This window comes from Pteronotus mesoamericanus, unplaced genomic scaffold (assembly GCF_021234165.1).
Source record: "Pteronotus mesoamericanus isolate MK-2021 breed Mesoamerican mustached bat unplaced genomic scaffold, CSHL_Meso_final contig_52, whole genome shotgun sequence".
Taxonomy (NCBI): Eukaryota; Metazoa; Chordata; class Mammalia; order Chiroptera; family Mormoopidae; genus Pteronotus; species Pteronotus mesoamericanus.
This window is the reverse complement of record NW_026555189.1, coordinates 12,390,263-12,416,747: the sequence shown is the minus strand read 5'-3', so window position 1 is coordinate 12,416,747 and position 26,485 is coordinate 12,390,263. Positions and strand designations below refer to the sequence as shown.

The 26,485-nt window shown below is 48.6% G+C and overlaps 1 protein-coding gene across 1 annotated transcript in view; it reads left to right on the top strand.

Annotated features, from left to right (window-relative positions):
• Nucleotides 1-24,325, top strand: part of PRMT7 (protein arginine methyltransferase 7) — a 48,306-nt gene extending 23,981 nt beyond the window's left edge. Inside the window, exons 5-18 of the mRNA XM_054579282.1 lie at nucleotides 399-507; nucleotides 5,412-5,524; nucleotides 9,267-9,508; nucleotides 9,727-9,907; nucleotides 13,256-13,383; nucleotides 13,783-13,918; nucleotides 14,826-14,909; nucleotides 15,302-15,349; nucleotides 16,012-16,101; nucleotides 19,345-19,506; nucleotides 20,618-20,692; nucleotides 22,747-22,907; nucleotides 23,770-23,866; nucleotides 24,116-24,325. Of these exons, the coding sequence (XP_054435257.1) occupies nucleotides 399-507; nucleotides 5,412-5,524; nucleotides 9,267-9,508; nucleotides 9,727-9,907; nucleotides 13,256-13,383; nucleotides 13,783-13,918; nucleotides 14,826-14,909; nucleotides 15,302-15,349; nucleotides 16,012-16,101; nucleotides 19,345-19,506; nucleotides 20,618-20,692; nucleotides 22,747-22,907; nucleotides 23,770-23,866; nucleotides 24,116-24,295 (1,806 nt within the window). The 3' untranslated portion in view covers nucleotides 24,296-24,325. The remainder of the gene's footprint in view (nucleotides 1-398; nucleotides 508-5,411; nucleotides 5,525-9,266; nucleotides 9,509-9,726; nucleotides 9,908-13,255; nucleotides 13,384-13,782; nucleotides 13,919-14,825; nucleotides 14,910-15,301; nucleotides 15,350-16,011; nucleotides 16,102-19,344; nucleotides 19,507-20,617; nucleotides 20,693-22,746; nucleotides 22,908-23,769; nucleotides 23,867-24,115) is intronic.
• The last annotated feature ends 2,160 nt before the right edge of the window (nucleotides 24,326-26,485 follow it).

Sequence of the window (26,485 nt, the reverse complement as noted above, 5' to 3'; positions counted from 1 at the left end):
TCTCTATTGTGGCACTGACACCTGCTGTCCTTTCTAGGAGTGCAGCCTTCTTGGGATTCTGTGCAAACCTGTCGTCTCCCTTTCTGGGAACTCCCAGCTGCCAGTTAAACCCAGTGGAATCTCATTCTTTTGTATTTATTTTCATGAAACACATTTGGAGAGTAAGGTATTGAAGTTGCACTGACGAAGCTCTGTTTATTTAAATTAAATCAGCCCAAAGAAATATTTTGCCTATATCTTGAATGGTGACAAAGGTACATTTTGTATATTCAGGAGGAAATTCTGTAGTGCAGACCTCTTTTGCTTCAAATCTTAGGACTAGACTCAAGGAACGTCTTGCTAATCTTGGGTGTTAGGATGATTGCTAATTTTTCTTGGGTTTTGGCTCTAATTTCTAGGTTTTCAAGCCTATGGCTGATGCGGCTGTGAAGATTGTGGAGAAAAATGGCTTCAGTGATAAGATTAAGGTTATCAACAAACATTCCACAGAGGTGACTGTGGGACCAGGTAAGATCAGCACATGCTGCATTGAAAGCTTTGCATGTTTTAATAAGAGAGAGGAAAAGGCTTATTGAAGTTACCTGCAGTAAACGTCTCCAGGTATTTGCAGAGATATGGGACCTCTTCATGTGTCTGAAGATCAGAACTTTACTTCTCTACTAGTTTATTTCTTTTTTAGCTAAAGCAGGTCAGTAATGAGTAAGCCAGAACTAATCAAGAGCAATGGCTATGATGCATACAAAACCTTTTGCTTTAAGCAAGTTGGAATTCTGTGTGGCTCAGCTCTCTTGTTTCTAGTTTTATCTGACAGAAGTGAAACTAAGTAGAAAGCAGAAACAGCAGGGTGTACTTAGTTCTCACACCCTGCTTCAGCATCTAGCATGAAAGGTTTGTCTGTAGAGCACAATCCACGTTTCCAGGATATTTTTTAGAGTCTAGGAGCTTGAACTGGACTTACAAAATTTCACATGCCCCTGATACCTGGAGAGCACAGTGGAAAGATTTGTAAAAGAAGGTCCTTAGGTGAGGTTATGGGTTTCACCCCAGTTTTTTAAAATACAGTATTTTACTACAAAGCATCTACCTAGGGTCAACATTTTCATCCCATTAAAAAACAATTTTTCTTTAATGGAGAATCTGAAAGATGCACAAAAGGAGGAATTAGTGTCCCTTTTATTTATTTTTAAAACATGTACATACAAAAGAATGTACAAATCATTATTCCATTTTTAATCAACATTATTGGGGTATAATTTACATAAAGTGAATCCACCCATTTTAACTATACAGTTTGATGGGTTTTGGCCATTTTAAGTAAACTTATAATCACTCTGACCACCACCACAATCAAGACAATAGAATATCTCCATCATGCCCGAAGAGATTCTTCAATAACCCTTACATCAATCTCTCCCATTGCCCTGGCCCTAGGCGTCTACTGTTCTGCTTTCTTCAGTTTAGATTAAGCTCTCCTTTTCTAGAATTTTGAGTACTTGGAATCATAGTGTGTAGTCTTCGTACCTGCTTTCTTTTCTGTTGCACACTGCTCTTGAGAGTTTGACCACGTTGTTTTGTGTATCACGAGTTCATTCTCACCTTGACTGGTATAGGTTGAGTGTTGTCCTGCAAACTGAAAGGTCGCTGGTTTAATTCCTGGTCAGGGCTCATGCCTGGGTTGCAGGCTGGGTTTCAAATTGGGGACATGTGAGAGGCAACCAATCGATGTTCTCACATATTCATGTTTTTTTCCCCTCTTTCTCCCTCTCTTTGCCTCTCTCTAAAAATGAATAAGTAAAATCCTTTTTTTTTAAAGAGTTCATTCAATCTCTTCTATTCCTAAGCAGCACTTCATGTGTGGATGTACCATAATTTGTTTAACCCTTCACCTGTTGATGGACATGGATACTTTCTTGGATTGGTCTTTAGGTTTACTGATCTTTTCTTGTGTGGTGTCCAGTCTTCTGTTAAGCACATGTAGTTATCTTTTCATTTCTGGTATTGTACTTCTTATCTCTAAAATGATTTTTTTATAACTTTAATTTTCCTCCTTATGTTCCTATGTGCCTTTAAATACTTAATATATTTATAGTAGCTGTTTTAACATCCTTATCGTCTATTTCCATTATCTCTATCGTTTAGGGGTTCTGTTATCCTAGTTTTGGGTTGCATTTTCCTTCCTGGCATACCTAGTAATTTTTATTTGGATGCTGTGGGAATTTTGCATTGCTAAGTGCTGGATTTTGTTGCCTTCCTTTAAAAGCTTTGTTTGGTGTGCAGTTGGGTTACTTGCAGATCAATTTGATCCTTTCAAGGCTTGTTTTAAAGCTTTGTTGAGGCAGACTTAGAGTAGCTTTAAGTCATGGTTTCTCAACAGCAGCACTGTGAACATTTTGGGGCTGATAATTCTTTGTTGGGCGATGGAGGGAGCTATTCTGTGCTTTGCAGGATATTTATCCCTGGCTTCTAACCAGTAGAAGTCAGTAGTACATACCCCGCAACCCCTGAGCCAACCAAAAAAGTCTTCAGATATTGCCAAATGTCCCAGGGTGAAGAATGGAGGCAAAATTGTCCCCTGTTGAGAACCGCTGCTCTAAGACTCTTTAGCCATACTAGTAAGGCATGACTTTTCTAGAGTCTCTGCTGAGTGCCTGGGTGCTGGCTGATCAGACCTGGGCTGTTACCCAGTCCTCTGTGAGCTCTGGAAATTGTTCACTGTATAGCTAAATGGTTGCCTTTACCCAGCCTTCTAGAGTCTTACCCTGTGTGTGTGTGAATATATTCAACAAGAGACCTAAGGGGAGCCCTCTGCAAATTTCTGAAGCCCTTTTCTGCATAACTTCCTCCCTGGTTCTCCCCCTGGCAAGGCCCAGCTGCCCCCACTTCCCTGATCTCCGATCGTTGTCTGTTTAATTAATTTAGCAAGATTGCAGTGTACTGCGTGCTTGCTTTCTCACTCCCTGTACTGTGTCTGCTGGCTGAAAGTGAGAGCAGTAGTAGTCTCTTTGTTTCCCTTCTTGGGGGACAAACTGTGTTGCCTCTTGTTCAGCATCTGAAGACACTTGTTTCATATATTTTGTCTGGTTTTCTTACTGACTACAGCAGATGGATGTCTGATCCTAGTTACTCCACTTTGGCCAGGGTTGGAGATCATTTATTTTTTAAAGTTTGTCTGTTTTGGCAGCAGACTGACTGACCTGCAGAGCAGCCTTTGCCATGTCACTCTGTCTGTGACGCTGTGCTGGCTTCCAGGCTGTGTTGTTCACATACACCCTGCATTAGGCCAGATCCCTCAATGGTTTCTTAGTACTTTCTCTTTGTAGTGCTAATCACTGCAATAATGAAATCATTATGTAATTATGTATCCCCACATAGCTGAGCATCTTGAGGTCATGGACTGTGTGGTCTTATTAATTATTCCATTTCATAACTTGCATATATCTCGCATGAAAGGATTTAGTAATATTTGTTTACTGAGTAGATTGTCAGCTTTGCTTGATCCTTAATCCCCTGTAAAGGGGACTTTGTTTCCATTCCCTCAGTTTGACAAGTGGCTTTATTGCCAAGGCTGATGATCTTCCCTCTGCTTTTCCTCTTAAACACTGCAGCTTTTGGTACTTCTGACATTTAGACTTCCTGGTAACTCTCTTCCCCGGCTTCCTTTGCAGCTTTCGTTCTCTTTGCAACTTTCTTTCTCCCCCAAATGCATGTTTTCCAAGGTTCTGTTCTCAGCCCTTTGTAAAAATAACATCTAAGTTTGTTGCCTCTTTCCCAGAGATTGGTGGATCTCACACGGAGACGTGTAGCAGCTGACTCAGGGAGCAGTTGTTCACCCACCCAGGCCCTGGGGCGAGACTTGCAGCGCCTGGAGCAAGCACCCCATGCAGGCTGTCACCGCGCCCTCTGTGCACCCTTCCGTGTTAGCATTCCCATGCTAGACACCAGGCTCTCAGGAGCATTTCTTGAAATTCACTGGATTGTAGAGTTCGATTTGTTTGAAGCAAATTTGGACAATAAATCATTTCAAGGTACATAATTAGCTTAAAAATTATTAAGGAGTTAGTATTGGCAGGGCTCGGTGGTTGATTGGATGTAAGGTGACAGGGAGGAATGAAGAATTCAGCTAATGTTTGCTGGCTGTCACTGGGTACCTAGCATTGTTCTAGGCACTGGGGTACAGTGCTGAACAGACCAGTCAGGGTCCCTATTCTCCTGGAGCTAGTAAATGCTGCCCAGTTTTTGGGACTGAGTGGCATTCATTGAGGCAGAAACATCAGAGGGAGAAGCAGGTGCATAGGGGTGGGGGTGCTTGGCTCCGTTTGGGACAGTGTGTTTCAGCTGGAGTTTGGCATGCTATCAGAGAGGATGGGCAGGGCCATTTGGAGGGTGATCTCTGTGCCATGGGACAGAAGTTTCTTCTTAGCCTTTTTTCATCTCATATTGCCATTGAACACAAGTGTACTTCATAGGAAGTGGACAGCTTTTATCTTTGCTAGCCTAACCACTGCTGCGTGGAGCAGGTCTTTTTCCCCCCATGTAACAGATGAGGTGGCTGATGGTCAGCACTGAGGGCTGAAGGCTGGAAAGCAGGCTGAAAGCCCCGGTGTCCATGACTCGGGGTTTAGGCTCCCTGCTGTACCACTCTTGGACCCTTTTAATGGTCCTCTTTTCTTGCATCACCCACAAGACTTGTCTTCTCCATAGGGAAGATGAGTGGGCTCTGTTCGTTGTAATTCATGAGTCATGATGAGTGTTTAGTGAATTCTCCGTGATGAATGGCCTCTTCCAAAGTCTGTTTTGTCTCTTGGCTCATTGAAAATTATAACGGTAGAAGTAGCATTACATTACATCATATTATAGAAGTTTAGAAAATGTAGTTAATAAAAAGATCCACCATAACCCTACTTTCCCAAACAACTGTTATTTGGGACATTGTTTGGTAGCAAGAAATGAACTTAATTCCGGGGGACTTAGTGTAAGGAACTGGCGATTGTGAACCCTGGGTATCAGTGGAATCAGTCAGCCTTTCTGTTTTGCTTTGGTTTTCTCTCACTTTCTGCAGCCAGAAATATTTGAAATATCAGCATTCAGTTTTTGCTTTAATTTTTCTTAATTTAATAATTAATAGTTTAATTGTTAATTTGTATACAGAAAAGTTGAAAAAGTAGTAGTATAGCAAACCCCCATATTCTCTTAACGAAGACTTAACTGGTTAGCATTTTGAGATATATGTATGTATACAAATTGTTTTGCCTAACCATTAAGTCAATTGAGACATGACACTTTTAAATACTTCAGCATTTATATGTGCTTTCAGTTTAATAGCTTAGTAATCTTTTATCTGCATCTGTTTGCTGTTAATATTTTTTCTAGGCTGTTGCTTGCTTCTGATCCTGTTTCATTGTGTTTCTCAGGTGGTGACATGCCATGCCGTGCCAACATCCTGGTCACGGAGCTCTTTGACACGGAACTGATTGGGGAGGGAGCGCTGCCCTCCTATGAGCATGCACACAGGCATCTCGTGCAGGTAAGGGACAAAGAACCTCCCCTGGGCGTATTGCTGAGATCTCAGCCAGCTTACACAGCTCACATTGACACACCATGCTCTTCCCAGCCTGAGCCCCTGGTACCTGTTCATATACCCTAGGATACCCCTTGATTCCTGCAGGATTCTGGTTCTCCTTAGTTATGACTTCTGTGCCTCTCGAATTCAAGTTTTTTGGTAGGTTAGAGTCAAAAAACCAGAAACTGTCTTCAAATTCAGTTCAATTTAGCAAACACTCTTTGAGTGTCACATGTGTGTAAAGTGTTCTAGCATCGAAGGGGAACTATAAGACATCCTTATTGCGTTAACCCACACTAGTCAGTGGTGGTGAGAACGGAATGGGCTGAGTGGAGAGGCAGACAAAAACAACACAGACATATGATTTAGGACTGATAGAAGAGGTTAGGGGGGCATGTGGAGATGGTGGAATTTGAAAAGACACTGAGGAGAGGGAGGGATGACCCAGGTGGAGGGACCTGTTTGGTAGGTCACTGAGAACATCAGCCTAGGGGGCTCTGAGCTAAGGGCGGAGAATGGAGGAGAGGGTAGAAGGCCCTGAAAGACCAGGCCATGCCAGGTATAGGAGTTTGCGTAGTGCCCAAATGGCTCAGTTTGCTGGAGCATTGTTCCATACACCAAAAGGCTGCAGGTTCGATTCCTGGTTGGAGCACATATGGGAGGCAACCAATCCATGTTTCTCCTTCTCTCTCGCACTCCCTCCCTCCCTCCCTCTCTTTCTCTAAAAATCTATAAAAAGATCCTCAGGTGAGGATTTAAAAGAGAGAAGCATTGAAGATATTATCTTGGAGATGTTTGTCTTGCTTTTGTATGGACATAAACTGGAGGTAGAGACCCAGAGGGAAAGGCCAGTCATGGAGGGGTCCGCTACTTCTGCCGGCACCTGCCCTGTGTGCGCTGCAACTGTCCCACTCAGGAGCCTTCTTTCCGGGTTCTCGGTGCCCTCAGTGAGGAAGGGGTTTCCTTCCAGGGCAGTCAGGACCAAAGTCCTGACTTTGGTGTGTGATTGTGAGTGTTCTGTAGATCCCTGTGCTTTGGGAGTTGTCTAATCATTTCCAATGTGTAAAACCCTTTTCTAGTAACTTCAGTAATAGCAATTTCTATATCTTCACATTAAAACCACTAACTAAATATATCCCTGATACAGAAAGAAAACAAGGATATTTAGAATTTATGTTAATGTTGACCAGTTTTCTTCCTTTAATTCATTATATAAAAAGGTAGGCAGACAGCCCTGGCCTGTATGGTCCAGCTGGTTGAGTTTCGTCCTGCAAAGTGAAAGGTCACCAGTTTGATTCCCAGTCAGGGCACATGCCTGGGTTGTAGGCTGGGTTCCTGGTTGGGGGCATGTGAGAGGCCACTAATTGAGAGGGGAAGGGAGGGAGGCCTTTCTTTCTTCCTCCCTTCCCCCCTTTCTAAAAATAAATAAAATCTTTAAAAAATAAAAAAGGTAGGCAGACAGCTATCCTCAGTTTCCTCTCCCAGCTGGCCTGTAGCAGCCAGGTATGCATTGTCCACTCTAATCACTGTCCCCATGTGCCCACCCGTGTCTGAGCTCAAAGGAGGTAGGGCTGGCACACAAAGGCTGCCATTGTCCTGACCTTCTTACTGTCTTACTGGAGGTCATGAAACTGGGATGCTGGCATAGCTGATAGATAGTCCATGTGGTAATGACCCAAGGATTGATCTTAGAAGACCCTTATATTAAATGCCTTTATTTTGCCAGGCGCTTTTTTGGGTACCAGGAATATGAAGGTGGGCTCCCGGAGCGGTAAGTAGGTGAGCAGGTCATCGCAGTACAGTTTGAGTTACACACTGATGGTGGTCAGTGGGGTGAGACCCTGCCCGCTCTGATGAGGGAAAGGTGAGGGATCAAGGAAGGTGAAGCTCAAGTTGTGTCAGTCTTGAAGAGTGATCAGGTAGTGGCCTGGCAGGTGCGGGGGATATTTACAGCAGAGGAGGTCAACATGCACAAAGACACGAAGGTGACTTGGTGCGGTGGCTCCCAGTTCCTGCGAGTAGTTTGGCTGATGGGTAGTGTGGGAGGTGGGGTCAGAGTTGTGGCTAGATTGCTGGGCCGGGCTAGACCGAGAAGGGCTGCTGTGCTCCAGGAGGCAGCGTGGCAGCACAGAAGGGTTCCAGGCAGGGGGTGGTTTGTGCTGGCAGACCATGAAGACCATGTGACCATGAAGAAAGCAGCTGGGGAGCAAGGCCGGAGGCAGGAAGGTGGTTGGAGTCATTCAGGCACTGGGCTGAGGCGGGCCTCAGGTAAGGCCATAGAGATAGGCCAGAAGAGGTAGAGTCGAGGAGGAGGGCGGTGGTCATGGTAGACAGAGAGGCACTGAGGATGCTGCCCGGGTTTAAAGCTTGAGTGACTGGATTGGATGGTGGTGCTTCCTGTCAACTGGGAGGACCAAGCTTGGGAAGGTGAGAAATGGGTGAAGTTGGATTTGTTCTCTTGTTTTCTGTTTTTTTTTTAAAGATTTTATTTATTTATTTTTAGAGAGAGGGGAAGGGTAGGAGAAAGAGAGGGAGAGAAACATGGATGCACAAGGGAAACATCGATTGTTTGCCTCTCATGTGCCCTGAGCTGGGGACCTGGCCTGCAACCCAGGCATGTGCCCCTGACCAGGAATCAACGTTCTGATCCACAGGTCGGCACTCAATCCAGTGAGCCACACCAGCCAAGGCGGATTTGTCCAGTTTAGACAGAGTTTGAGTTGTCCAAGGGTCAGCCAGGGAGGAAGGACCAAGAGGCCTTTGGCTACATGGTGCTTGGTAAATGAAGACAGAGTGATTGAGGTTGCTCTGTGGTGTGGAGGGAGAAAGAAGGCAGTCCAGGCCAGGTCTCTGGGGAGTCCCCTCTGGGAGGTATGGGCAGGGGGTGTGAGAGTCCAGCTGGAGCAGTGCTTCTCATCCAGAGCCACGTGTGGAGACATTTTTAGTGTCACAGCTGAGGAGGGGTGGTGCTATACTGTTATCTTGTGGGTGGAGGCCCATGATATTGCTAAACATGCTACTGTCCCTGCAAGGAAGGATCTTCTGGTACAAGAGGTCACTAGTGCTGAAGCAGAGACTCCCTGAGCTTGTCATTTCTGTGTGGTAGCAGCCGTGAGTGCCCTCTTCCCAGGTGGGCCCTCGTGCCTGGTGTGTCAAAGATGTCAGTAAATGAATGAGGTAGGAGGAGAACTGGAAGAGGGACCGCAGCCAAAGCCAAGCGACGGGAGCAGTCAGCAGTGCCCGGTGAGGCCACAGGGCCAGGTTAGTTGAGGGTAAACACTTGTCCATGGGTTGTGATAAGAAAGTTCTGGAGCCTGGGCAAAAGCTACACTGAAGGAAAGCTTTGAGCCCAGTGCCAGAATTAGGGCTTAGCAGGAAGAATTGGACTCTTTCTTCAGAATCGATGTGGGAGTTAATCAGCATAATGACTATTAAGGTTTATTTTTGAAGTATTTAAGAGTGTCAGGTAGCTGGGAACATATTTGACATAAATCATTTTAGGCATAACATGTAATCCGTTTTCAAATCTTTTTTTTCTTTCCCAAGGGCATTGGGCTGAAAATAGTTGACTATGCTAATGGTAGTAAGGTGTTAGATGTTTCTGAACTAGCCTAATATTAAGGAATAACCCTCTTTTGTTCAATTGGAATTACGGTGGGTCAGTGTGCCTGGTTTGTTTATTTATTTATTTTTAATATAAACTTAGGAAAATTGTGAGGCAGTGCCTCACAGAGCAACCGTCTATGCGCAACTGGTGGAGTCCAGAAGGATGTGGTCATGGAACAAGCTCTTTCCCATTCGTATTCAGACCAGCCTTGGAGAGCAGGTCATCGTCCCCCCCTCGGAACTGGACAAGTGCCCTGGTGCACCCTCTGTCTATGACATTCAGCTGAACCAGGTGTCACCCACCGACTTCACCGTCCTCAGTGATGTGCTGCCTATGTTCAGGTACCAAGGGGTAACCTGGGTGATGGTGCTTTGAGAAATTTTGTGGAATTGGGATCTTTGGAAGTTCTTTTCAAGTGGAAATGAACCCTGCTGATGTCACCTGCCTCTGAAGACAGGGGTCCATTGCAGACAAGTCTCATTGCTGGGGAGGTTGCCATAAACGCTTAAGGAGTGTGTGAGCTCAAAATGTGCTTAAGTTCTTGAATATTCTTCCACAGTGTGGACTTCAGCAAGCAAGTCAGTAGCTCAGCAGCCTGCCACAGCAGGTGGTTCGAACCTCTGGCATCTGGCCAAGCTCAAGTAGTTCTTTCCTGGTGGGACATTGAAATGGACCCCGAGGGGAAGATCAAGTGCACCATGGCCCCGTTCTGGGCACACTCAGATCCACAAGAGCTCCAGGTGAGAGGCAGGAGCTAAGCACGTTTTCATGGAAATCAAGAAACCTGACCAGTTTTTGTTGTAGGAAAGTAGCATGTTGACCTTTAGATTCACAAGAATTTAGAGCTGGAGGGACTGTGTCAGAATCAAAGAAGAGATTTTTTTTGTTTGTTTTGTTTAAAAAGCAAGGCTAGCTGTAATAAGATATAAGGTAGACATCTCAGGCCAAGTTCATGGTCAGCACCAGCGGACACTGTGAACCGTAGGAAAGCTTTGGTATATTAGCTCTTCATCATATCAGCTTGGAATAAAGAACTTGAAATGAGGGCTGTCTACAGCCTCACTTTCTGTGATCTCAAAATCTACCTTTCCCAGATCAGTTGAAAGTGGATGGAGGACATGAACTACAGAAAAGGAAATACAGAGTACTCCTTAACATGTGAAAAATTGTTCAGCTTTACTTACAAAAGCAATGGAGATTTAAACTGCAGCGAGATACCATTTTTCACCTATTAGTGAAAAAAGTTCAAAAAGGGGCAGCACACTCTTGCTGGAGCTGTGGGGAAGAGCAGGAAGGGGTCCTTGGAGCTCCTTGGAGCTCAGCAAGGCCCAGTTCATCACGGTGGGAAATGATGCCACTGCTAGACATTTAGGCTCTGGATAGATTTGCATATGTGCACATTGACATGTGCCAGGATATTCACTGCAGTCGTGATTTAGTAGAAAAGACTGGGACACCCTAAAGGGCACCAGTAGGGGACTGGCTAAATACATAACCCTGCATTCAGTGAATGAGGCAGCTCTCTGTGCACTGATGTGGAACACTCTCCAGGCTATATCATTAAGTGAAGCAAAAACAGAGGTACAGAACAGCGTGTGGTATGCCAGCATTGGTGTTATTAAAAATAAGAATATATGTGGATGAATGTGTACTTGTGGTGTGTGTATTTAAGAGTATCTTTGGAAGGATTCATAGAAATTGGTAAAAATGGTTGCTTCTGGGAAGTTGGCTGAAGGTGAGGGGTAGAAAGGAGACTTTTTCACTCCATGACTCTTATTTTTTTAATTTTTTAAAAATTTATTGATTTTGGGGCAGGGGGAGAGAAACATCGATTTGTTCCACTTATTTATATATTCATCGGATAAGTCTTGTATGTGTCATGACTGGGGATCAAACCTGCAACCGTGGCTTGTTGAGTTGGTGCTCCAATGAACTGAGCTATCCGCCGGGGCTCATCCATGCCTCTTTTGTTTCTTTTGAATTTTCTTTCATGTATATGTGTTATTAACCCCTCTACATACACAGTCAGGAAAGATGCTGCAGGGCTGAGTAATCAAAGCTTCCCTCTCTACCTGGGTACCTTCCTCTGGGTCCCTTTTTCCTGCTACCACCAGCTGGGCACTGGCTTTGCTTTGGTTGGTTCCAGGTGTACACAGGTGACCTAGGGAAGGCCCCAGCAGCTCTCTGGCTTCCTGAGTTACTGCTTTTGCTAAAGGGCCATGACTGCTGCAGGATTGTGGTCCCTTCCCCTGGGCTTGTGAACTTCCCCCCTCTCTAATCCCCCTTCCAGTCTCCTGGCCCAGACAGGCAGGTGCATGCCCAGGCAGTGGGTTGAACTTCCCTTTTCCGCAGCCTCTGTCCTCTGCAGGCTGAGTGTGTGTGTGTATGAGGGAGTGAGAATTCTTCCACAGAGTTGAGATTGGCCCTGGGTAGGAGTGCAATGGTTGCAAAATTAGCATAAGAATATCATAAAAATGTTAATCCTTTTCATCTGCCTACCTTCAGAGTGCCACTGGGATATTTTCTTCTCGGATCCTCATGGGAGACATGCTGGGTAACCACATAATGTGCAGACTGAAACTCAGCCTGACCCAGTGCTCAGAGTAGGGCCTCGTGTCTAGGCCCCAGTGGTGGGTGCTCGCCTCCAGGTCTGACTGTGAGGCTTGTGTCCTTCCTCCACCAGCAGTGACTTTTGGACTATTAGGATTCAAAGAGCTGAAAATGACTCCCCCTCCTGACTTCACTAAAGTTCTCTTGATCTGAAATCTCTTCAGTCTGTCTCACCTTAGACAAGGGGTTCTGGCAGCAGCTCTTTAGTACTGAGACCTGGAAGGCTGGTGTGTGGGAAGGACCCGGTGACAGGGAAGCACCATGGGAGCACATGGGGTTAGGGGAAGGCTTCTTTTGTCTTAGGATTAATTTGCACAGTAGGAAAGAATAACAGCTTTCAAGAATCTGTTTTTTCTTTCTGTTACTGTTTATTTTTTTCCAGGATATGTCTGGTTAGATTTTCATTTTTTAGCTCTTATGTGCAAATAGACATCTTAGGTTCAAGGAGCATCATTCACTTGCCTTTTAGGTAAATTCGGGAGTAGATAGGGTAGGTTGCAGTCCTCACAGAGTGAACACGCAGTTGTCTCATCAGAGTTGAGCCAGGCTTCCACTGTTGGGGACAGTTCTTTCTTTTTTAAAAAGAGGCTTAAAGATTAGGAGAGTAATAAACCTCATTATATAAGACAAAACTGAATCAAGTCACCTGTGGGCCTACCACCCCAAAGAGCTCCCTTACTTTGCTCTCTCCATGTGCTTGGGTTTTTGCCAGACTAGTTTTTGTTTTGTTCTTGCTGCTTCATAGTCTTCATATTCATCATTTTAAATGTCTGTGTGTATTCTGTGTAAGGAACTTTTATGCATTACTGAACTGCTTTTTCTTTTCTTTTAGATTTTTTCTTTTCTTTTTTGTTCGTTTGTTTTTTAGAATAGAATCCTGTGTGTGGGGTTTGTAGTATCAAAGAGGATCAACACAACTTCTTAAAAGGTTGACTCTGAATCATTGTAAATCACGTTTAACAATTTAGAGTTTTTTGCTTCTTTAAGAACTAAGTCAATAGAATAAAACAAAACCTTCTGTACTATTTTCCCAACTTTTTATTTTGAAAAATTTTAAATCCACAGAATAAGTGAACATGAACACTGATGTGCCCATTACTTAAATTTATCAGTTGTTAACATTTGTCACATTTGTTTTTTCTGTTTTCCTTCCTCTCTCCGTCTTTCTACCCCACCCCCCTACCCCCAAGACCCCGCACACACAAGAGAAGGCCTGGAGTCCCCTCCCCTGAGCCCTTCTAAAGCCCCCTGCCCTAGGCCATGTTTTATTTCCCTAAAGCCAGCAGTGTTCCAGCAAGCTTTCCGGCCATTAACCTTTCTGACTTGAGAATTTTCTTTATCTCTTCTGCCACAGTAGCTATCTGTAGTCCACACTGTGGTCTCCCTGCAAACTGATTTTTTCAGGGGTTTTGGCTCTAGGATTAGAAGCGCTGCTCCTGTTGCAGTTTAGTGACTGCTGATTCTGTTTCCCGTTTCAGTGGCGGGACCACTGGATGCAGTGTGTGTACTTCCTGCCACAAGAGGAGCCTGTGGTCCAGGGCTCGGCCCTCTGCCTGGTAGCCCAGCACGATGACTACTGTGTGTGGTACAGCCTTCAGAGGACAAGGTATGCCCCGAGCCTTGTGGGGTCGGCCCTGGGCCTGTGACTCTGTGCACTTAAATAAATTTCCCATTTATAACGGGGAATTATAGAGGCACGGGTGGGCACATTTACATCTGAACAGAATAGGAGCAAAGTGTGTGACTGGATGTGTCAGCCCCTGTTGCATGTACTCGGAAGAGGCTGTCCCTGCTGTGGGGCCCCCATCTGGAGTAGACATAACTGAGAGTCTTGAATCAACGGCCCTCCAAGCTCTTAACACCCCTGTGGGAACCAATGCCTAGACTCATGCCCTGGAGAGAACTGTGGGTGTGCCATCGGGGCAGGTCCCCGTGCCATGTTTTCATGCTCACTGGTGCCTGTCAGTTCACACTCACCACTCTGTCTTTTCATTTCCTGGCCCAGTCCTGAAAAGAATGGCAGAGTCCACCCAGCGCGTCCCGTGTGCGACTGCCAGGCTCACCTGCTCTGGAACCGGCCTCGGTTTGGAGAAATCAATGATCAGGACAGAACTGATCAGTATGTCCAGGCCCTGAGGACAGTATGTGTCTAGTCCCTTGGGTGCCTGTGGGCAAGAAGGAGGTTGTCCATGGGCCCCAGCTCATTGCACTTAGGATTTGTTGCTTTCATTTTCTGTGCTCCCTGGTCTGTCTGCGTGACTTCAGCCAGCGGGTGGGCACTCAGGTAGAGCCTGGGAGCCTATTACTGGACCTTCTGGGGGCTTGTTCTCTGCTTGCTTGCAAGAGCCTGCAGCTGATTGCTTCCCTTTGGCCCTGCCTTAGTCCCCCTGGACACTTTGCCTTTGTGATCACCAGCAATTCCTGTCGGTGATCCCAGCGGATCCAGCCACCTCATCCGTCCTTTCATCTGCTGCCTCCTTTCTAAAATTTTCTACAATGTATAAATCTGGCCATATAACTTTCTGGCTGAAAACCTTTTCTCCCCACTGCCTGTGGCAGGGGTCCCTCAGCCTGGGGCCCACACACGGGGTTTGGAGGGGAGTCTCTTGGACCACTTGGAGTTGTATGCAGAAATATGTGCGTGCATGCATGTAGTTTGGGGTAGTGAGGATCCCAGGCGTCCCAAGTTCCTCTCAGATCTGTGTCCCATAAAGGCATCCCTGCCTTCGGTGAGTCACTCAGCAGGCCCACAGCTGTCTGTGCTGTGACCAGACAGGGAAGAGGCCTGTCATCATGGACTGGGTGGTGGCAGCAGAGAGTGGGGCAGGCCTGCAGGTGGGCCTTCTGGGGCAGCCTAAGAAGGGTCTTTCCTGATAGTGGGGTCTGGATGGGGAGAGGTGAGTGAGGTGGGTGTGCTGGAGGGTGGGGACTGGCTGCTGCCTGGGCCTAGGAAAGACCCAGCCAGGCAGTGGGATCTGTCAGTTTGCCAACAAGACTTTCTTGACACACTGTAAGAAAACTTGTGCTGAAGTTGCTCTTCTACAACAGGTGCTGAAGCCAGACAGTGTCTGCCTGTGTGTCAGCGATGGCAGCCTGCTCTCCGTGCTGGCCCATTACCTTGGGGCAGAGCAGGTATTGGACATGGGCCTTTCTGTCGGCTTCCTGAGTGCAGCTTTTGAGTTAGGGTGTCGTGTGGTTTGGGTACACAGTTCTGTGACTAAAGTTCTTTGCAAGTGCAGCTACCATGTATGTAACGTGCTTGCTTCAGAGGCTTGGGATTTATCGCTTCCATGTGTGGCCAGGAGGCAGGCTGTGGCCTTGCCTTGTACCTGCAGCTCCTCCGTCTGAGCTGCCACCTTGCTCTGGGGTCAGTGCAGAGTGTGGGTGCCCTCCTAGTGGGTAATGAGCATGGGTCGAGGTGGTTAGGTGATGCCTTCTGCCTTGGAATGATTTTGTCACATTTTGATCTTTAATTTCCCTGTTATGTGAATCTCCTACAACTAATAGCATGGTTTTCTTTCTAGGTATTTACAATAGAGAGCTCAGCAGCTTCTCATAGACTGATGAAAAAAGTAAGTGATAATTGTTGTTTACTGAAATAATGAGGGAGCCTGTGGTGCCTCCCTTCCTGAGTCTGGCACTTACAGCTTTGAAGTAGAGCTGGTACCAAGGGAACTGGGAGAAGTGGCTGCAGTAAGAGCTCTCCTTGCTCCTGTCTTGAGAGCTGGCCTGGAAGTCTTCTAGGGCTGTCATTGATTAGAAACAGACACATAGACCTTGTTTTGTTTATTAACTGAAGAAGTATAAGCTTTTCTCCTCACTTCACGTGAAACTAAAAAAATTAAATTGTTCGTGGCAATACAATTGAGTGTGTGATTTGTTTCTGGGACGCAGCCCGTGGAGTCATGCTCATGAGCTGGCCTGTCTGGTTGGTTCCGTGATGGTGTTTCTCCTCCTGGCCAACGATTGCTCTTGCTTTCCTTTCTGAAGGACAACCCACCTCCACCAAAACTGGTCGCCTCTTGTTAAGTCCTATTGATGTGCCTGCGAGAGAAATTTCTTTTTCTGTTACATTTTGCTAGCGATCTCATCCCTTGGTGTATAGGATACCCCGGAGGGGAGAATTTCCACAGAGCAGATAAAAGTGGTGTTCCAGAACTATTTGGCCAGAAAAGCAACTTTGAGATGTTTTTCTCTGGACAAAAAAAAATAATATTTTTATTTTATCTCTAAGATCTTTAAGGCTAACGACTTGGAAGATAAAATTAATATAATAGAGAAACGGCCTGAATTATTAACATCTGCAGACTTGGAGGGTAAAAAGGTGAGTAATGAGAGTTTGCAGTGGGCGGCATAGCACTAGGTGGCCCCAGCTCCCCCCTTTCATCTCCGGCCTCACGGAGGGCCTCTTGCTGAACCCGCCAGGCTAAGAACCAGCCACTGGTGAGGGGGGTGTGATGAGGGTTTGCAGAGGTGCCTGCTGAGCAGATCCTTGCACTCTGAACTCTGGCTAATTTCTGTTCCTTAGTGAGGGCAGACAGCTCTGCTGGGGTTAACAGCAGCATATTGTGCCCTCTCTCCCTCTCCCCTTTGCATAACTCCTGTTCACTTCACCTTCCCATTCCCTTCCAGCTGCAGTTGGTCTTCAGTCCCCAGTGCATGCCCCCCACCTCCTGGTTACCTAACAGCCTCCCCGCATGCTTCATCTCACTGGCCCCCTGGACTTTTATGATCAGGGGCCCTGTCTTTCCTTAACACACTTCTTTTTAGGTTTTTAAGAGACTGCTTTTTCTAGGTCATCTTCTTATTTTTCCTGCTCCTTCTCAGTCCTTCATGGCCTCTGTTTCTTGACTTGATCCTTCCCTAGGGATGTTCTTAGAGCTCCCTCCTTTTCCATCCTCTCCTCTCCCTCTGTGACTCTTGTCCATTGACAACATTCTTCTCCATAGGGGAATCCGTGACCGACAGACCTGGGTCTGCAAATCTCGCATGTCCACCTGCCAACCGGGATCTTTCCTCACATATTCCACAGACCCCTCAAGCTGGAACCTGTCATCTTTCTTGCCAACTTTTTTAACAGCTTTTTTGAGATGTAATTGACATACCATAAAATTAACCCTTTTCAAGTATATAATTTAATGATTTTTTTAGTAAATTTATGGAGTTGTATACCCATCACACAACCTAGTTTTACATTTCCATCATCCGGCCTCCAGCCCCAGGCAATCACTGATCTGGTTTCTGTCTATAAATTTATCTTTTTGTCTTTTCTGGGCATTTTACATTATATAAGTGGAATAATACATTATATGGTCTTCTGTGCTGGGTGTGTTTCACCGGGCATGTGTTTGAGGTTTGTCCATGTTGTAGAATGTGTCAGTGTTTTGTCCCTTTTAAATTCTGATTGGTATCCTATTATATGAATATGCCACAATTTGTGTATTCAGTCACCTGTTGGGGACATTAGGATTGTTTACAGTTTTGGCTTTTACAACTAATGCTTCTATGAACATTGGTGTCTTAAGTCCTTGTGAGGATACATGTTTTCCATCTGTTAGGTAGCTGCGTAGGGGTTGGAATTGCTGGGCCTTAAGGTATTTTTGTTTAAGAAACTGTTAAACTTGTCCAGGGGAGCTGTGCCATTTTACATCCCCAGTAATGTATGAAGGTTCCAGCTTCTCTGTATCCTTACCAACACTTGCTCTCTATTGTTTTTATTACAGCCATTTAAGGGGTATGTAGTGATGTGTCATAGTTTTGATTTGTCTTTGCCTGATGACTAATGATGGTGAGCCCTTTTTCATGTGCTCATTACCTCTTCCATGTCTTATTTGGTGAATACCTACTCAAGTCTTTTGCTCATTCCCCCCACCCCCTGCCACTTCCCATGCTTTTTTTTTAAAAGAGCAACTTTTTAAAAATATAATTCACATGCCATACATTTTATCCACTTAAAACATACAGTTCAGTGACCTATTACATTTCATAAGGTTGTGTAGCCTTCACCCCAGTCAATTTGAGAACATTTTTATCACCCCAAAAGAGACTGCATGCCCATTACCCGTCACTCCCCATTCGCCACCAATCCTTCCAGTCTTAGACAACCACTCATGCACTTTTTGTCCATGTGATTTTGCCAATTCTAGACATTTCATGTAAATGGAACTGTGCAATATGTAGTCTCTTTGTGACTGGCTTATTTCAGGGTTCATCCATGTAGCATAAATCAGTACTTCATTTCTTTTCACTGCTGAATCATAGTGCATTGTATGATATGGGGAGTACCACATTTTATTTACCCATTTATCAGATGGACATTTGGATTGTTTCTACTTTTTGACTCTTGTGAATGATGCTACTGTAAACATTCATGCACAGCTTGCTCTTTTATTCCCCCATTGATGAAGGTTAAAAGATATTTAAATTCTGTGAGCCATTAGTGTGGCGCACTGGCTAGACTTCAGGTCACCGAATGGTGAGTAGAAGTGGTGAGGGGCGTCTTACCTTGTTCCCAGTGTTGAAGGGCGGGGAGTGCACAGGACCACCTCTTTCTGTCTTAGCATCTTCCTTCCACATGTCTGTCACCTCAGCCAGGTACCTGGACCTCATCTCGGACTGGCCCCCCACTGAGGCCTGCCTGCTTGGGTCTACCCCTGGGTGCTCTGTTCCTTAGCATCTGCCATGTTTTGGTCTCCTCCCTTTTGCACACTGTCCACTTTTTACAGTACTCGTCCAGGTCATCTCTTGTCCCCGCTCCACCTGCAGGTGGTGTCCTCACATATTTCATGGTTGTTAGAGGGCTCTTTCTAAAACACATTCTTTCTCTGATTAAAGCTCTTAGTGACCCCATCTTGTCTTCATGGCAAAGTCCAGTCCCCTTAAGCTGTCATCAGTTGCCTTCGGGTGACCTGGCTCCCTTCCATCTCCCTGGCTCACCCTTTACCATCCGCCCTGCTAGCTCTTGAGAGGGCCGCCTCCTCCCACCTGTGCGTGTGCCTCTGTCCATCCCACTGTCTGGAGTCTTTTTTGCTTTTTGGACTCCTACTCATGTGTCTGTTCATTTCCTCAGCACATGTGTCCTGATCATCTGCTCTGGGCCAGGCGCTTTGCTGGGTGCTGGGGATACCATGCTGCCAACGTGCCCACTTCTGTGGTGCTCAGAGCCTCGTGAGGGAGACAGTTAGACGAGCGCTGAGAATAAACTGTAAAGATCAGCTTTGAGTAGGATTTACAGGGCCATCCTGGAAGCCTCCCTGTTGCTCTTACCTCTGGAGTCCTCCGCGTGCCCCTTCGTGCAGCTGTCAACGCTTACCACCCTCCACAAGGACAGTTCCCAGCCTCATCTGCTCCCTTTTCCACTCTGCGCACCTGAGGTCAGGGCTCATGTCTGTTTCTCACCTTTGTATCCTCAGGTGCAGGCACAGGCCTCGCGGGCTTGTTTGGTGACAGAGCGGGTGGGGGAATGAATGGTTTGTTACTTCCATGCACCCATGAAACTTGTGACCTGTCTCTCTCTTCAGACGGATCCTTCTGATGTCTCAGTTCTGCTTCTTGCTCTGATCTCCAGGTCTCTGTCCTCCTGGGTGAGCCGTTTTTCACCACCAGCCTGTTGCCATGGCACAACCTGTACTTCTGGTATGTGCGGACTGCCGTGGACCAGCACCTGGAGCCTGGGGCCGCGGTGATGCCACAGGCTGCCTCGCTGCACGCTGTGGTTGTGGAGTTCAGGGTAGGCCACCCAGAGGTTTTTGCGGAAGGGGTGGGGTACCTTGTTTTCTTGCAAAGACCGGAGGTGTCAATGGAGGTCCTCAGGTCTTTGTGATTTGGCCTCTCCTTTTTTGTTCAGCACACTGCAGTGTTGAACAGAAGAGGCTTGTCTTTTTAAAAACACAGTAATTTGACATATGAAATGGAATTCGCTGTGTGTTGTCATTTTACAATATGGCTTATCAGAATAATTAAAATGCATGAAATAGGAGTTTCAGGAGACATGCTGTGCCACTCGCTCTGCTCTCAAGAAGAGGCGAGGTTCCACTTGTTAAAAGCATTTTGAGATGAGAGAGTCACCTTCTTTATGGGAGAAAGCATTGAAAAGCTTCATTTTAATTTTCTCGTCAAAGCAGAACCACAGTCACAAAGTCATTTTGGGAAAGGTATTTTTTTATTAAAAGGATTTTGAAATGCTTTTAACCTGAAATGTAGAGTGAACCTCATTTGATATTTCTTTGATAAGAATGGCTCTGTCCATTGGGAGCTTAGTGGCTCCATCACTTATTTTCTGGGCATTTCTTCTGTGTTATTTGTTTACCTGATGAAATTTCCACATGAATTCTGGTTTTCATGGCCAGCGAAGGAAATGTGGAGACTGACACCCATTTCCAGGCAAAAGTCCAGGAGAGAGAGGGCGCAAAGGTGACCAGCCCTAGTGCTTCCAGGCCCCTCCCATCGTCCTCACGGTCTGTTTCTGGGTAAAGAGCCTTGATAGCTGGTTTATAGATTTCTTCCTAAAGAAAATGGTGTTCAGGATGGACAGAGAGCAAGGAACCCAGCCCAGTAGCTCTGGACAGTTGTCCCCTTGTGGAAGAGGACTTAGGGTCATGTGAGACTGGGCAGAATCAGAGCTGAATTTTTGGTATCTCTGAGTCCCTTCAGCCTTGGAGGTCTCTTCTAGGCGTGTGAAAAAGGCGAGATGTGCCTGAGGTTTGGGGCTGGATCACCCCCGCTTGAACTCAGTGACCCTTCTCGATCTTGTTGCCACACTTCCCCATGGCTCCGGCTGGGCGTGGACATCAGGGTGCCCCGGCAGGTGGGTGTCAGCCAAGGCCCTGCCTTCCTCACAGGACCTGTGGCGGATCCGGAGCCCCTGTGGCGACTGTGAAGGCTTCGACGTGCACGCCATGGACGACATGATTCAGGTAGGCGGGGCCACGGCTCCCCCCACCGTGCCCCTCCCACCGCTGCCCCTCACCACCGGCCTCTGACTGGGACTTCTCACTCCTGTGGGGCACATGGGCCGGGCAGTGTGAGCGGTGTGCAGAGATCTCTTCTGCTGGGGGCAGAGAGGGCAGGTGGAGCTGTTCCACTTCGTTCACCATGAGCATGAGCATGAGAACCGTTGTGTCTCGGAGTCTAGTCAAAGGCCCTTCCGTTCTTGGCCCTGGGCTGTATGTAACCCCTGAATCAGAATCTCAGGCTCGGGTCTGTCACCGTGCCACTGGAACTGTTCCTGCCACTGTCAGCTGCTTGTTCTCTGTTGGGACACCCTTTCTAGAAGGCAGTTTGGTAACCTTCTGAGCCAGCCATTTTCATTTTGGGGACCCCAGTCCTGGGGAGGGGCTAGAGCACGTGGATGGATGTGAGAGGAGGGTCCTGCAGGGCTCTTTGTACGCCTTTAGGGGACTGAGTCAGCACTGGGCTCTGCGTCCTCCAGAATCCAGGGGGTTCGTGAAAGTGCCAGTTGTACTGGATCTACGAGGACTGAAGTAAAGAGCCATGATAGGTCCATGCCAGTGGGCAGGGCAAGCAACATATTCCTATCTATGTATTAAGAAAATTCACACATACACACAGGGGAAGGGGTGGAATAGTAGATACCAAAACCTTGTGTGGTAAATGGGTTTTTTTTTTCCTCCTGCTTATTTTTCTGTTCACATTCTTCTATAATGATTGTGGATTGCTCCTGTAAGCTTTTTTTTTTTAAGAATAAATCCAGCAGATACTTTTGGTTTGCATTTTCCTTGCCCCTGCACAGCTGACCGCTTACTGTTCCATGCTCCCAGAAATCGCCTCTGTGCTGAGTCTCACGCACTCTCCGTCAGGCTCCTCCTTGGCCTCTCCCATCCTTCCCATCCCATAGAGTGCCATGTGTTCTAGGTCGCCCGCAGGCCCCTGTCCTTTCTGTCCCCTGTCCCCTCTCTGTTGCTGGCTAATGTTTGCATCTGTCCTGAGCTCAGACCAAATAGCTAAGAGCAGTGGACTCTCCACTGAGATGCCTTCAGGCGCTTTGACCTTGATGCTTACAAAATCCATGTGCTCTTCCCCCACCCCCAGCCTGGCTTCTTCCAGGGCTCTCATCTCAGGCCTCCACTGCATCATACCCAGATGCTGGGCATCCTCCTGGGCAAATCCTCCCCTGCACTCAGTTGCTCATCAGGTCCCATAACCATCAGGTCATCAGCGAGCCTCAAATCCAGTTTTCTTTCTCTGCCAGTGTGTTCTGGTTTCCGCCAGTTCGTCTCTCGCCTGTGACCACGCAGCTTCCTGCATCTTCCGCTCAGCCGTCCTCCACACGGTGCTCAAACAGACCTGTAGATGCTGAGTCCAGACCTGTCCATCCCTGCTGGGAAAACCCTGCGAGGCTCCCTGCCCCGCTCTCCCCATCCCCCGCAGAGTCACTGACCCCTGCTGCTGGGCCCTCTCCTTGCTCAGCTTTGTCCACTGTCCTTTCTGCTGCCAACTGCTGTGTGACTTTTAGGAGGCAGCCCAGAGGCCATCCCTCCAGGCAGCATTTTTGCCCAACCCTGTCTGCAGAAGGTCAGCGCTCCTCAGGGACCATGGTTGCTTGTCTCTGCGTTCTCTCTAGACTGGGATCCCCACATCGGGGTGACCTGTCAGCTGTAGCACTCAGTCAGAGTCACCGAATGGGACAGTGTCCAAGCACCAGCTATTGTCATCAGTGTAGACATTTGGTGAGGTGGGCAGCACCATCCCATTTTAAAAAGGGAGAAAATAAGGCTTAGAAAGGTGGGGTGACTTGCTCAGGAGACGGCTCATGAATGGCAGCAGGGAACAGAAGCCAGTGCTCTGTGAGGACCTGCTGCCCCATGTGACTGGCAGTTATCCTGAGGGACCTGGGCCATGGAGGTGAGGGGCCACTGGCTTAGAGCCTGGAGACAAGGACATGGGCTCCTTGTCCCCTGGGCATCCTGCCTCTGTCTCTGCAGACCCCCACATATCTTTCCCTTCTCAGCGTGCCCTGGACTTCAGGGAAAGCAAGGAGGCTGAGCCCCACCCGCTGTGGGAGTACCCCTGCCGCAGCCTCTCCGAGCCCCAGCACCTCCTGACCTTTGATTTTCAGCAGCCAGTCCCTTCACAGCCTCTCCGCGCTGAGGGTGCCATCGAGCTGAGGAGGTGAGTATTGGCTCCTGGCGGGGAGTCTTGGAGGAAGGAGGTGGGTGGAGGTGAGGTGCCTGCTTTCTGTCTCGTAGGTACTGCCTATGTGGTTAACCACTTATTTGGCCACTTTCACGTGGGTATGATGGCTTTCCTTGTCTCGGCCTTGCTCTTCTTGGTCTAAAGGGCCCTGAGTGTATAGAGGGTCCCCACAGCCTCTGGGTGTGTGTGAGCAGGGAGGCAGATCCAGAGTGGGCTTCGCTCTTCCCCCCACGATCCGAGGCTCCCTTTGAGCTAAGTAGCTTGTTGGATCACAGCTGCAGAGAAATGTGAGTTTGGTTGCTATGGTTACCCATTGGACCATTTTTCTCCTGGGAATTATAGCAGGTTGGGAATTGGCAAGGGCGCTCATTGTGAGGCACAGCCAGGCCCACCCAGCTACAGCTCCCTTTATGGGGAGGAAATGCTGAGCCCAGAGCCCTTTGGGGGGTCCCCTGACAAGGTGCCATCCAGGGAGGCAGGGAGGGGTCTTCCAGCATTCGGCGCCAGGGCTGTGCTCTGAGCCTTCTGGACCAAGCCTGCCCGTGACCTGAGACGGAGGAGGCTGGTCCTGTTGCCGACCTGGCCCTGCCGCACGGGTTACTCCGAGTGCTTGGCCAGGCTATGAGGAGTGAGTGGGGGCTTTGATTGGTGGTGGCTTTTCTTGCTCAGCATTTTACTGAGGGGCCTTTAGTCAGGAGGAGTGTTAGGAGCCACCTGCCTGGGCTGGGTGGAAGTGGGGAAGACCAGAGGTTTCCGCAAAGCAGAGGGGAGCCATGGCCATGCCCACCCATCTGTCACGGTGCTATCTCTGATTGGCCTAACATCCCACTTCCCCCAGGCCTGGGAGGAGCCATGGGGCTGTCCTGTGGATGGAGTACCGCCTGACCCCGGCCAGCACGGTCAGCACCGGCCTCCTGAAGCCTGTGGGGGACCAGGTATTGCTGTGCGCATGGGTGCCAGAGCTGGCTGGCCCTGCGAGCAGGTCCTGTTGTTGGGGGAGGTTGCACCACCAGCGTGCTCTGGGTATTCCTGGCACATGTTCAGCCAGATGGGAACCCCTCCATGTCCCCGGGTACCCGGCTCTGAGCAGCAGCTTCCCCATACGAGCTTCCTGCGGGGGAGGTTGGCCAGCAGAGGGCTCAGCTACCGGCAGCCCTCAGCGCCTTCTGCCGCTCCTCCTGCAGGGCGACTGCTGCTGGAACCCACACTGCAGGCAGGCCGTGTACTTCTTCCCTGCGACGCGGGCCCCCGGAGCACCCCCCGGCGGCCCTCGGACCGTCAGCTATGTTGTGGAGTTCCACCCCCGCACTGGAGATGTCACCATGGATTTCATACCCTCAGATACCCTGGATGGTGGGCGCTGACCCTCACTTGTTAAGAAATAAAGTGGCTCAAGAGGCTCCGGGCTCTGAATGGCGTGGCTTTCTGGGGAGGAGGGTGAAGGTGCCTCCTTTCAGGGCCCCGCTCAATCCCTCGGTGTGGAGACCTCTTCCCTTTTTGCATTTTTGCACTGCTGACTCCTCGCCCCAGGTGTGGCAGGCAGCATGGGCTGCTGGCTGCATTTGGAGCCAAGGAGGGGCCAGGGAGCCCACCCTGCAGTGGTTCGGGTAGTCTCAGGAAGCTCTGAGGCTTCCGAACCACTTCTCTGGGCCTCATGGTGCTGAGGCGGCTGGGCTGCCTGTGGTGGTCGCCAGCCTGGCCTGTGCACTAAGAACTTCTGCCTGGCTCTAGCTGGGAGGGGCTTCCAGGGGCCACAGTGCTGACCTGTGGCTGGGCCCCGGGCCTTTGGGACCTTAGCAGGGCCGAGCTGAGGACTGGGTTCTGGCCCTTTCACTTGATGGGTAATGTCACCAAGCCACATTCCTAAGCATCTGGCCTCAGTGTGTAGCACCAGCAGGTGACCAAGACCTGACAACGGACACCAGGCTGCTGTTCAGGAGACGGGGAGGAGGCAGTTCCTGAGATGCAGACCCAGGGAACCAGCTGCAGGAGAGGGAGCAGGAGGTATAGCCCGCTCCCGTGTGCCCCTGTTCTGGCACAAGGACCTCCCACCACCTCTGAGGGAGGCAGACGCGCACACTGCGTCTCTTCCTCTCCACCCCCCTCCACTCAAGGTGCCCTTCTGCTGTTTGCTTCCAGTTCCAGAGGGAATGAGGGGACAATGATAAGAAAACTTAGGTGTTCCGGTTTTCAGGCGGCTCAAGACAGACACAGGCTGTGCCTGTTGTGCGGGGGAGGCAGGGAGGCAGGCCCCCCATAGCCCCCTCTGGCCGCCCAGCCCCAGGGTCGGAGTCGGAGCAGGGCCCAGCCCCACCTTCTCGCTCAAATAAGTGGAGAACATCAGCCTTGAGCCTCACAGTTTTATTTTCTCCTCATGATCTATCTTTCCTTTCAGCACCAGTAAAGGAGAAAAACACCTCTCTTCAAAATATTTTATCAGGTGAAAGATTGTTTTTCTTCTAGGGAAGAATCGTCTGTATAGATATTTGATAATGTTTTTACCAAAACCTTAGGTGTGCTTACCATATAAAACCCCTAATGTCCCATGAGGATACAATACAGAAAAAAATACAGAAATTAAAAAAGTTTTTTTTCCTTTTTAAAACAGTATTTCTAAATTTCAGCAAGTTAATACAATAGTTAAAAAGCATCAAGATTAATATTCATACTTAAAACTCAAGGTGGTTTGGACAAATGAAAATGACCGTTTCCTTCCAAAGCTCACCCTGCCTCCTGGCTTCTCTGGAGGAGGCCGGGCCTGGGGCAGGTGCGGGACCTCAGCTGGGGATTTGGGTGACCCCTGTGTCCGCTCCACCCAGGCCAAACACCACAGAATATCCTGGCGTTGTTTCTTTTCTTGCCTTTTTAAAAATTAAAATGGAAAAATCTGGCTTGTGTGTGGCCCCGGGAGCCCACAGGCTTCATGAAACATGTGGTTGGGCGATGGCAGCGTCGGTGCTGAGGCCGCGCGGCGGGCGGCGCTGGGGAGCCGGGAGGGCCAGGGCCAGGCTGGGCAAAGGCGACCTCGTTCGGGCAGGGCGTGACCGAGGCACAGGGAGGTATGACTGGCCTGAGGCCGCCCTGTGAGAAGGGAGAGAAGCACGCGCCGCTGTGCTTTGGCTCCCACCCAGCTGCCCTGGGAGGGAGGCAGCCCCTCGGAGGGCGGGGAGCCACGTGGCGTGTCTGCTCCCAGAGCCCTGGCCTGCCTCCACTGCTCTCCCGCGCACACAGCGACCCGCAGCCAGGGGTCCCTGGCTAAGGCCCTGCCGTCTAGGCGTCACACCTGCCCACAGGGGTCCTGCTGTGTGAGTGAAGATTCCTGGCTGCTCCTAAGGGTTGGGGGGCCTTTTGACCCCACAAAGCCTGGTTACGACCCTGACGACCAGGCCCTTGGAGGAGGGGCACAGGAGAGCCCAGGTGGGACTGTGCCCTCAGCGGTGGGCAGCCCCTCCTGGCTCTGGACCCCCAGGGGCAGGGCTGGGGAGGTGGTGAAGCCCTCAGCTCTGCCATCACTCTGGCCAGGCGGGTTCAGGCAAACCAGTGCCACTGTGGAT